This window comes from Diadema antillarum, unplaced genomic scaffold (assembly GCF_040938485.1).
Source record: "Diadema antillarum isolate AM-2024a unplaced genomic scaffold, OU_Dant_1.0 seq00000980_RagTag, whole genome shotgun sequence".
Classification (NCBI taxonomy): Eukaryota; Metazoa; Echinodermata; class Echinoidea; order Diadematoida; family Diadematidae; genus Diadema; species Diadema antillarum.
Genome location: NW_027271820.1, coordinates 603,675 through 615,265, shown reverse-complemented (window position 1 = coordinate 615,265; position 11,591 = coordinate 603,675). Strand labels below are relative to the sequence as shown.

Sequence of the window (11,591 nt, the reverse complement as noted above, 5' to 3'; positions counted from 1 at the left end):
GAGCATCTAGGGGCCATCTCACGATCTCACGCATGGCACCCATTTTTCTCACGCATCGGCTAAGTCTGCAACTTGGGCCTATAATAATGAGCATAGCTCAAAAGATTAAAGTGATAGTTGCAAATGAAGGTATATTTTCCTTTTGTCTTTCAAAATAAGTAAAAAATAGTCACTTAAGTATGCAACTGATCGCACCATTAAGAGCTAAAAATTGAAAAAGCTCCCTACCGTGGAAGGTTCAAGGGGGGAAAACACCTCCCACACCCTTGCTCGCGCGCACATTAGCATGCCGAGATGCTGAGTCATGAAAATCTCACTCATAAAATTTTTTTGAACTTGGCATCCCTGAGCTGTAGTGGAAATATGATTTCACATTTTAAAGAGTAGCTGCCTACTTTCATTTTCTAGTCCAAATAAACACATTTGTGGTTCACTTGCATCAATTGCATTTAACCAAAATTTACTCAACAGAGATTGGCGGATGGCCACAGACAGAACGAGGGGAAGGTGTGGAGGCAGTAACAGATCATTTATCAAGAACCAAACATTTTCAGTATTGGAAGTCAACATGTAAAATTTTGGTTCAGGACCCAAGAGATATGGATTAAATCACAAGAGCTGAAATGCACTACTGCATGTCATGACATTTTTATCCCAGTGGCCTGGTAAGAGTTTTGACAAGCCAAACATAAAGAGATCTTTTACCTCCACCAAGGAGGTTAAGTTTTTGCCAGAGTTTGTGTTTCTGTTTGCTTGCTTGCAAAATAACTCAAAAAGTTATACAATGTAAATGGATGTGGATGAAAGTTTCAGGAAAGTTGATAATGATACAAGAAACAGATGAAAGTATGTTTTGATGATCAAGGAATCTAATAATGCAGGTGATATGAATTTAGGACTATAACATAGGCTGACAATCACAGTATGGGTGGATATGAGCTGCTTGATGGAAGTCTGTGCTTTCTAAGTGCTTTTAATTTTAGCAATACTCAACACCCTCATCACTAACTGACTGTTACCAACCATCTGTACCTGTACTTACAAAAACAGATACCCAGTTTTAAGTAAAAGAGAGCAATGCGTCACTGCAACAAGACATTGAAGGAGGTCGTCATATTTGAACTCTGTTTTATTCTCTTCCTCCACTCTCTTTCATGCATTATACATACTGCTATAAAGAGCTACTGTGCCTCAGTGGATAAAACCATGGACTCTCAGTCTTAAAGTATCTAGATCAAATTCACTGGCAGCAGTGGTAGTTCCCAAGCACATTACCCTCATTACTTAATCCAAAAGAAGGGACATATCTGTCAGTCACATAGATTAATTCAATATACCAGTGAGCATGTAACAGTTTTGGTAATAGTCCTGTAAAATAAATCCAAACTCAATGCTACATACAATGTAGGACAAAAGAAAAAAGAGAAGGTACGCTGTAATACCGACTACTGGTAGGTGTGTGCTTACACACAATATGATGAGTTAACCAAGAAAAATATTTGCTACTAGGAGAATGGACAAAATGAAATGTATGTATACACATAATACAACTGAATATTGAAATAATATGACAAACGTTGTAGTGTACACTAACAAATATATTTGAGCAAACTTTTCAGCGAGAAAAAAAAAATGAAGACATGAACCCCCCCCAAAAAAAACAAAAACAAAAACAAAACAAAACAAAAGTAGAAGGAATAAGGAATAAGTGACAAGAGGGTAGAACTTGCTTTTGATAGTAAATGGAGCTATAGGCTGGCATGAATGTAAAAAATTCTCCACAAATTTGACAAAAAATACATATATTTGTTACACATGTATACATGTACACGTACAATGTACAAGTACCTGATGTGTTCTCATAAAGTGAAAAAAATGGAAATGGGATTTGGGTGATATTTCTGCAAAAGCTTTATAGCAAGCCCCAGTTTTACACAACCCCATTGTACATGTACCATTATCTTGACTAAAGGATAAAACTAAACGACATGATACTCATTGACATTCTATTAACAACAAGCAACAATTGAAATTATTGTTTCAGGAAAGAAAAAGCCAAACTGAGTTATACCTTGTACAAATAATAATCATGGAAGATCCATGGTGAAACACCAATTCTTCTCCTGATACATACACTGAATGTGCATTCACATTTCATTGCACTAGTTCTACCTTACGCTTACAAAATTTGTGGCAATGGGGACATACAGTCTAAATGTAAAACTTTACTGGGACTCTATGATCCGTAAAGATATCAATAATAGGTAAGTATAATCCTTCCAGATTAACAGATGTTTTCTCATATTTAACTGAGGCAATACTGGTAACTTTATGTGAGCCTACACCTGGATATCAATCCAGGAGAAGGAAGCAGTGACTTGTGTAAATGGAGTGACCATTATGATATCTTTGATGAGGCAACATCGTTGCTGCACCTGCAGTGCATTCAATCTCTGTGTAAGTGGCATATAGGATCTACCACACATCATGTTTACACTAACATGGGCATCATTCATCTTGCACATTTGCAAGGGCACTAGAATTTATTTTTGTACCATCACACAATAAACCTTTCTCCTTGTTCTTCATGTTTGAGCAGTAGTCATCATCAAAGCCAACAAAGTCTCCCTGCTTCTCATCTCTGGTCAATGAGTTTGAGTCTTTCACACTGTCATCATTGAACACAAAGTCTGCTTCCAGTTCAGTGGATGCTGGTAGCTGAGTGCTGACTGCATTCCCTGCACCAGCAGGATCAGCTGATGACAGGAAGTCTTCCTGAAAGCCACCAGACAGAGCTGGGGAAAGTCCCATGGCTGATGACTCGCCATCTGGTCTCTGCACCGCTCCCCTGGGTTCCCTGGTGTTAGGTCGGTGGGTTGGTACTGCAGACTTACCAGACTGAGTTAGTTTAAGTGCGTTGACCTGCTGCTGCTCACTCTCAGTGTGTCTCTGGCCCTTCCTCTTTCCAAGGATCTTGATGTAGTTGGCTGGAACCAGGCCGATTTTCTCTCCTTTTAAGCTGGCAAGTAACCAACCACGTACTCTTGGTTGCAGTTCTACAATACACGTGTGGTAGAGATTACAAAAAACAACTTGATTTGATAGAGGTACAGTTGTATGCACTAAATTTTGACAGTGACAAACAATTTATAAGGTAAGCACTAACATACTGTATCGAAGGCAATAATACCCTTCTCATCTGAAGCCGATATCAAAAAAAAAAACAAACAAACAAACAGCAACAAAATATACTAGAAATGTCGCTATGGCCACTGATATGCCTCCGCCATAAAGCATGATTCTCCTAATAGGTATATAATACATGTGGACAATGTGTGATTACATTTCCACTAAATTGGCAAATTATCAAAATGACACGTTTGTCACAAATGTGTTGAATGTTCACCACCTTGACCTACGTTTAATTGGATGAATGAGAGCACGTATTTGGGGATTTTAGGACTTTTACTTGACTTTGACCCCTTCATAAGTTTATGCATTGAGTAATTTTCAAGGTACAGAGAAAAAGTGCAATTTCTGTATTGAATAGTAAATGGTTACCATTTTCATCTGGTCTTTGACCCTTGACCTTTGACCCTAAAATTCATAAGAGAATCATTGTCAGTCAGGCAGAACATGCATAAATATGTACTAAGTTTAAAGATAGATTAACTTGAGCCACTTCCGAGATATGGAGGAAGAAGTAAAGTTCAGCACTTTCACTTGATCTTTGACCTTTGACCTTTTTGGCAAAAAACAACCACACTTCCCAGAGAATCTCTATTGGGTTGAACATGCATGCACCAACTTTAAAAAGAAAATAATCCTGGCACAGGCATTACATAAATATGAGGGATATTGTACAATTTTAAAGTGTTACCCTTGACCTTTAACCCTGACCTTTGACCCCATGAACCGAAAATTCCCTTCATAATCTCTGCCAGTCAGTACATGCATATGTACTATGTTCCATGAAGATACCTTGAACCATTTCCAAGATATGGAGATAAAAGCAAAATTTTAACTTTTTACTTGACCTTTTAACCTTTGACCTCATGACCCTAAACTTTCACCAGAGAATCTTAATTGGGTAATACATGCATACACTAGGTTTCAAGAAAATATCTTGAGGCATGGCATAGATATGGGGAAATAGTGAAATTTTGAGCATTTGACCTTGAGCATGTGCACCCAAAAGTTGATCTATAGGCACAACTTCACTCCCTATACACATACATGCCAAGTATCAAGAGGATACCTCAAAAGGTTTTTTAGCTACACTGTCCACAAAATTCATTATGGACGGACGGAATAACGGACAATCCGAAAACATAATGCCTCCGGCACCACTTCGTGGCGGAGGCATAAAAAAAATATACACATATACATGATATACCAAAGGGTATTCCATTTGATGAAATAATAGTATTTTAAATGGTCCTCCACACAGCACATGTGTATCCCCGTTTGGTCCGACATACACTGATAAACATATTCAAAGCACGGAATTCTCAAGTTACTGGTAACACCTTGCCACACTGCTTAACATCTTCAGCCATGATTATTAAATATCCCTGGATCCTAGACAGTGACAAAGTTTTTTTTGAAATGCATCGCTTTCCTACAATTGCTTACATTCAAACTGCCTTTCAGTTAATACAATAGTCCTTAGAAATTGACTCTAATATTTGCTCCTGATATTTTACTAGCTTCCTTCAATGCTTAAATTTCTGTCTGAATTGTATAATTTCATAATATGGTCTTGTCTGCAAACCTTCACCCCACCAAAATTAAAAGAGCATCTCAACATGGTGACTTATTCAGCCACCAAATCTGATTGAATGTTGCTACAACAACATTGTACCTTCATATCGGTATTTGCTCAAGATTCACCATGTAGCCCCAGTTGGCAAGTACAATCATACTACAGCGGGTAAACTGATTCACAATTACCTTTTGGAGCGAGGTTTAAAATGTCTCCAGAATGAAAAGAGAGTTCTTTTTCACTGTCACGGTCAAAGTCGTACTCTGCCCTGGCAACCACATGATCTTCATCACCACTTGCCCACGCAGGAACTGTCAATAAACAAAGGAAGCAACAACGAAAAAAACAAAAAAAATCAATTTCAAGAAATCAAGATGCAGAGGTGGGTCAGGGAGGGAAAAGTTTCCTGCTTAAAAAAAGAAGAAGAAGAAGAAAAGAAAAAACTGTTCAAAAGAAGAACTTGCATGGAAACATTACACTGTATTGAAACTTTGAGTGTACAGTGGAATCCTGCAGCCCCTTAATAATGTCAAAACTAATGTCATGTGTACTTGCAACTGATTGACAAACTGCCTTTCATTGACAGAAATAAATATTGATTATTCAGTGTTTGACTAATTAATGTGAAATAATGTCCAGTACCTTTTGAATTATGTATTGTAGTGCACCATGCAGAATGACATTACCCAATAAACAGCTCCTTGGAAACTCTCTGGTCTGTTTGTTCTGCAAACAAAAGGTTGCAGTCTTGCAGATAGAGTCAGTGAGCTCCAGTTAAGTTTTCAGTTACTGTGATAAAAAGGGTCAAAGTTTAATTCCAAAGTCCTACTAGATTCATTAGCATGCACACACTGTAAGTATACTAGTGCTACAATGTATGTACACCTCGTACAATACATGAAAATGTTTCTTTGGATGATTATACCAATCTCGTTCCTGTATTTCCACTGGACATTGGCATGGTATACACTATAACTGGCAAGAAATATGAATTGAACCAAACCCTAACACTACACATTATGTGCAAATGCATGTAACTGCCTGTCTGTTGGTTTTACTGTTGATTTAAATACCAAGTAATTACACACAATGCATTTTTCATTCAGAGTCGCCATTACCCCATTAACATGTCAATCATCAGGAAAAATCCTGTAAAGTCTTCTCAAGACAAGAAAATGACATCACATTTACAACATGGAAGAGAGTTTCAGTTTAAAAAAGACAACATTTCTGGCATTATAATATACATCTTAAATACAAAATAAAAGTGTCCGAAAGTAACCATTCAACAGTCTCGTTTTCAGCTTTCACACTTAAGGCATATTCTGGATAATATTTTGATTTGATATCTACAAGTTGTAAGTCATCTATAGAACTACAAGTAAATTTCAGTGTTAATTTAATAAGACTGATATTGTACTATTAAATTTCCTTTAAAATGAATTTTGTGAGGACAAGAAGGGTTTTGAGGATAGGGTAGTATATTCTACTTGAATAACTGATGAAAGTCCTATTCTCTAAAGCTAAAGAATGTCCCATTATCTCAGTAAGTTAACATGTGCACACCATAAACCTCTCATCATAACAAAACAACATTAGGGATTTGATCTTGGCTGATTGTGTTGTGCACACAGCTGACTCCATTGAAAAGGCAATCCTCAAGTAAACCAGAGATACTTGTTTGCTTGTAGATGTCTTTTTGCTGGCATCCAATAACTATCATCTTTCCTATCTCTTCAAAACATATCTGGTGCAGGAAAACAGCTTCACACAAGCTGTTCAAAACTTAGTGGAGACTGAGGGTAAATTTGTGCTTGTCTGCACGACTGAAAATACCTGAAACTGGCACAACCATCCCTTTGATGAAATGTCACCTTCTTTTAAAACACTATTTTTACCATTAAAATTGTAGACGGTGTTTCTTATAATACTATCAATTTAGGATAACTACAGGTTTTATACCCTCTGCTTCGTCTTCACTAGATGACAGCAACTTCCAGATGATGTACGGACCACCCACAACAACAGCAAAGAACATGAATATTGGCCAAGATGGTGCTTTATGTTGCTTTCCTTTGGGCAGTAGTGCTAGGGTTCCCTCTGCTGCTTGGCTCTCAGCTTCCTTCCAAACTTCTTCTGCAAATTCAGGTGTTCTCAGTCTCAACAGTACCAGCAGTCGACGATACACATATTTGAGTAATCTAAACAGAGCCAGAGCTGAGAATATCTTGGCTAGATGGATCTTCAGGCGAGAAAAATGTTCTGCAACACCGAGGACAGCCCGAAAGCTGTTGTACACTGTGTGGAAAGTGGATTCTAGCATCATGCTAACGGAGGCAAAGGCCTGCACAATGCTTTCTATGGACTGAAAGGCTGGTCTGCTACTTTCTTCTGCTTGCTGGACAAAACGACTATATGTATCATTTGTGTCTCCTAGCCCCATGGGACGGCCATATCCTCCATACATGCTTCCACCATAACCTGAGTACATCCCTCCGAGGCCTCCATACATCCCACCATACGTGCCATAACCCGTTCCTCCATACGAGCCAAGTCCCATGCCACCATACCCATAGCGATTAAGTGGGCTACTTGACATAAGGCTGCCCTGCTGGCCGGTTCTGCTGGGTAGTGGAGGTGGGGCCCTCCTGACTGCACCAGTAGGTCTACTCATCCCCCTGCTGCTGGCATTAGACCAAGCTGTTGTGGATTGCTGATTGACATGCTGACCACTAAATGGGAAGAAAAAGATGGAGAAAAGAAAAAACAAACCACAGAATCAATGTAAAATCAGAATATGGTAAGTCGGAGCTTAGAGGGTTAACAATCTTAACTTTATAGAGAGACCATATCCCTTTACAAAATATTGGCAATATAAAAGCAAGAAATTAGCTGAAATTATACACAAACAAGGTACCTGTACAATGTACAAAGTATGACGAAAATGAATATTGTGAATAGACATGTGGATTTCTAAATTCTAGACTGATTACTAAATTGTGCTGCACAGACGTACAGTTGACACAGTTGCAGACATGGGAATTATGTGTACATCATACACTTTGATGTTATTGTTACTATGAACTGGTATGACTAACTAATGCCAGAATATCTTTTAAGTGAAACTATTCAGAATCACATCATAGTCAAAATGCTTCTTTCTTTTTGTTACACCAAGTTACTTTTACTGGGCACATTTATGATTCTCTTAACTTGTCAGAGGAGTCATTTGAGTGTGTGCGTGTGTGTGGGGGTGGGGGCGGTTTAGAAACTAGATTGGGGAAGTCTATTCAAATACATTCTGAATATACGTACATGTACAGGTATGGTATTATCGGACAGCAAGGTACAATCTGTACATGTAATTCTGGACATTCACACCTCAGCAAACTAATGACATTTTAGATACAGTATGCAGGACTTTGTATACTAGCCTCACAAAGCGCTGTATTGATTAAAATTGCAAAAGAATGTAACACAAAATGTAAAAACACTAAGAAATTCACATTTTGCCTCAGACTTTGAAAAAAAAAAAAGTTGATTTATCACAAATTTTATTGTGCGAATTGTTCAAAATGTTCATGTTAGACCTTTTACCGTACGATATGAAATTTGAGCCTCATTTGTTGATTTTCTGTTTGTTGTCTGCGCGGTGTGAATGTGCGGACTGTAGTGTAGGGCCTATGATGAATTATGGGTATGAATTGTGAGTCTGGTGCAAGGACAAGATGTGAAAGATGTCGATTATTCCATTCCAAAAATCGTGTCAGAATTATAATGCGATCTTATACCACGCTAAAAGATAATTTCTTGTAGAGAGGGGTACACTTGTGAAGTCTATTTTCCAAAAATTGGAGAGAATAATTTTCATAATTTTTCAGGACTTTGAGAATAACTGGTGTTATTTTTGGCCAAAATTTAATCCTCTCGAGTATGGACTGCAGAGCCACAAAAAACAACAACAAACAAACAAACAACCCCCCCCCCCCAAACCAAAAACTGTGCGATCCATTCTCAACTTATGGATTCAGCCCCACTCATGGCATTCAATACATTGGTCCATAAGCATAGGGGTGGGCCCCATGGGACTTTCTTGCACATTTAACGGTTACTAATACTTGTGGATGCGGCCCAACTAAAACGTGTTTGACCCCCAAAGGCCCTAGCTTACTATCAATGCATGATCAATACATGCTCTACTCAGCATTGGAAATCCCTGGCATATAGCACATACTAAGATCTAGACGTCTACATGTAGCAAGTGTTTGTGGGACCGCGTACAATTGTACAAATTCCGTCTATTCTTTGTTTCTATTTTCTCTCTTTTTATTTTAACATTACTATCTTTTTCCTTATTTTCTATTCCTTCTATCCTTCTTTTTGTCTTTCCTTCTAAGTTCTTGCCAACCAGATACCATCACATGCGCAGCATGGAGGTACAAATGCTGTACCTGTAGTGTACCTCCATGACCATGTGTGCGGCATGGCTATTTTGTCCAGCGACAGGAGGAGCCAAGTTGACCTTTTCTGTCAATTTTCTTTTCTTTCTCCCTTTTAAAGCTTTATTTTGAAATCAAGTGTAACTAACTTACCTCGTAAGACTAGCGGCATAGCCCTACAGCTAGTAGAGCTAGAGGATCGACTATCATCGAGGACTTCCTAATTAATGCCCCCCCCCCCACTGCACTGGCACTGACTCTTCCTGTCTAGTCTTAGCCCATCGCATATGGCTGCCATGGGCATTACTACCCATTTAGTCTTAATCTTACCTGTACTTCAAGCATGCTACCTTTAAAATAGCAACTGATAATTTACATATGAATGTACTTCACTAGTTTAGTTCTGTTATTTACTTCACTAGTTTAGTACCTTGGTACTGTCCTACTGAGTGATGTATTAATACTAATATAGTATTAGTTCAGTAGTACACTAGCGCCCGCTCACAGATGACCGTACAATACAATACCTTTTACGAGTACAGTATAGTGAGGTGCCCGCACCTCGTCAGGGGCCCGAATAGACCGTCACCCCACTTAAAATTGTTTTAAGCGCACTAAACAAAAATTTATGACCGAGACTGTGTTCAGTACACTTGAAACTTGGCAGGGCTACCACAACCAAGCAAATTGTGGTGAAAACCGAACAGTTTTTCGCGAAAATCTGAAATTTTAATCGGAATACGTGTAAGTATCACCACTGTCCCCGCACGCATCATTTATGTGTATGTCTATAGCCCTTTTTACACTTGTGTTTCTTAACCCCGTACGGTACCGTACATTTGTACTTTCTCTGACCCAGGACTATCGTTAGTCCCGTACCAATTTTTTTCAGCTTTTTACACTCGCCAATAAGTCCCGTACGTACTACACGATGTAAGCTCTTGTCCTGGGCAAAGGAGAAAACTGACCTTTTTACACTCGTATTTAGTCGCGTACTTTCCAAACCACTAATATTCATGATTACGCTGTGCACTGTACACGTACACACACGCACCAGAAGCACTTGATTACCTCATTTCTGATTGGTCAGTGGGGGTTGGACTTCGTCTCCGTCGCTTAGCCCCGGATGATTTTTTCGTTCTGTTTACACTTCCTTGCTTGGCATAGCAAATTGCGGGGTTAGCACCGCATTTGCGGTGCTAGAGTGATATAACCCTGCTATTTTGCACGGCCAGATAGTACGAGACTATCGGTGCGGGGTGGGGCTAGCCCACTTTGGCAAAAACAAGTGTAAACAGAAAGTGGGCTAAGGAAAGTCCGTTACCAACAGTGGGGATAAGGCCCCCCCTTAGCCCCACCGTTGGTACGGGACTAAGCAAAAATTTGCAAGTGTAAAAAGCACAGCCGGGAGCATCAGGTCACCCGCACACGTCTTTTACGTGCTAAGTCCATGGGAGCGCTGGTGACACAACTATTCCGCATCGTTCGCGTTTGACGAGATAGCTGCAAATTTTCGATATCGATCAGTGAACTTGTGATTCCATTGGAATTTTCAGCATTTTTCCTGTATGTAAGTTGGATTTCAAAGTTGAATTTCAGTGGCGATATGTGATTCAAATATGCGCAAACATTAACTATGACGAGTTGTGGGTCACCCAAGTATACATATTGGAGAATTTGCTGTCGTATTGATTGTATTGTGTCACATAATCATAGTGGTTAGTGGGGATCCGTCTTGCAGTCTACTGTAAGTCAAAGAGAATCAACGTATAAACGTCTCATGCACACTTCATACTTACAAAGCATCCTGATCAAACGGTAATCCCGTGTTATTTCGAAGATGTCCTTGCCGTTCCCATGGTTTTGGTGGGGCTGCCATTTTGATCTAATTCACACTTAGTCACTTTTTTTGGCCATGCCATGAAGATTATCACGGGTGAACACAACAAGTACAGCTGTACACTACACTTACACACACACACACACACACACAGCGAAAGCCAAGCCAGTTAATGTTCATTGTACAGTGCTGTACTACGACTCCGGCCGTAAGCGTACGGATACAACTCGTACGGAGGGTATACTACAGTAGTACGCCATCGAACCATCGCTTCCTTTGTCAGTTTTATTTGATTTTTGTCATAATTTGTTTCAAATTACTAGCAAATTTCATTCAAAAAAATAATTGAAGACATTGATCATATTTTTACCAGTAATGGTTACATGAAGAATGCTCCAAAATCGTTATCATATTTTGAACTTAGAATATTGGTGCATACACATTAGCAGTAGACGGCGAGTTGTAATGTTCTTAAAATTTTCTGTAGATTTTGATTTTTTGTGCTATTTCCCCTATTTTTGGGGTGCTGAACACGAATCCACTTGTT

General features: G+C 39.0%; 1 protein-coding gene across 1 annotated transcript; it reads right to left on the bottom strand.

The window, feature by feature from the left end:
• Positions 1-1,674: 1,674 nt before the first annotated feature.
• LOC139742119 (uncharacterized) lies at positions 1,675-11,141 on the bottom strand. Its single transcript, XM_071652689.1, has 4 exons — positions 11,004-11,141; positions 6,728-7,497; positions 4,954-5,076; positions 1,675-3,056 (listed from the first exon to the last, which is right to left on the bottom strand). Exons 1-4 carry the CDS (start codon positions 11,081-11,083, stop codon positions 2,509-2,511), a joined length of 1,521 nt encoding a protein of 506 aa, XP_071508790.1. The 5' UTR covers positions 11,084-11,141; the 3' UTR covers positions 1,675-2,508.
• Positions 11,142-11,591: the final 450 nt, after the last annotated feature.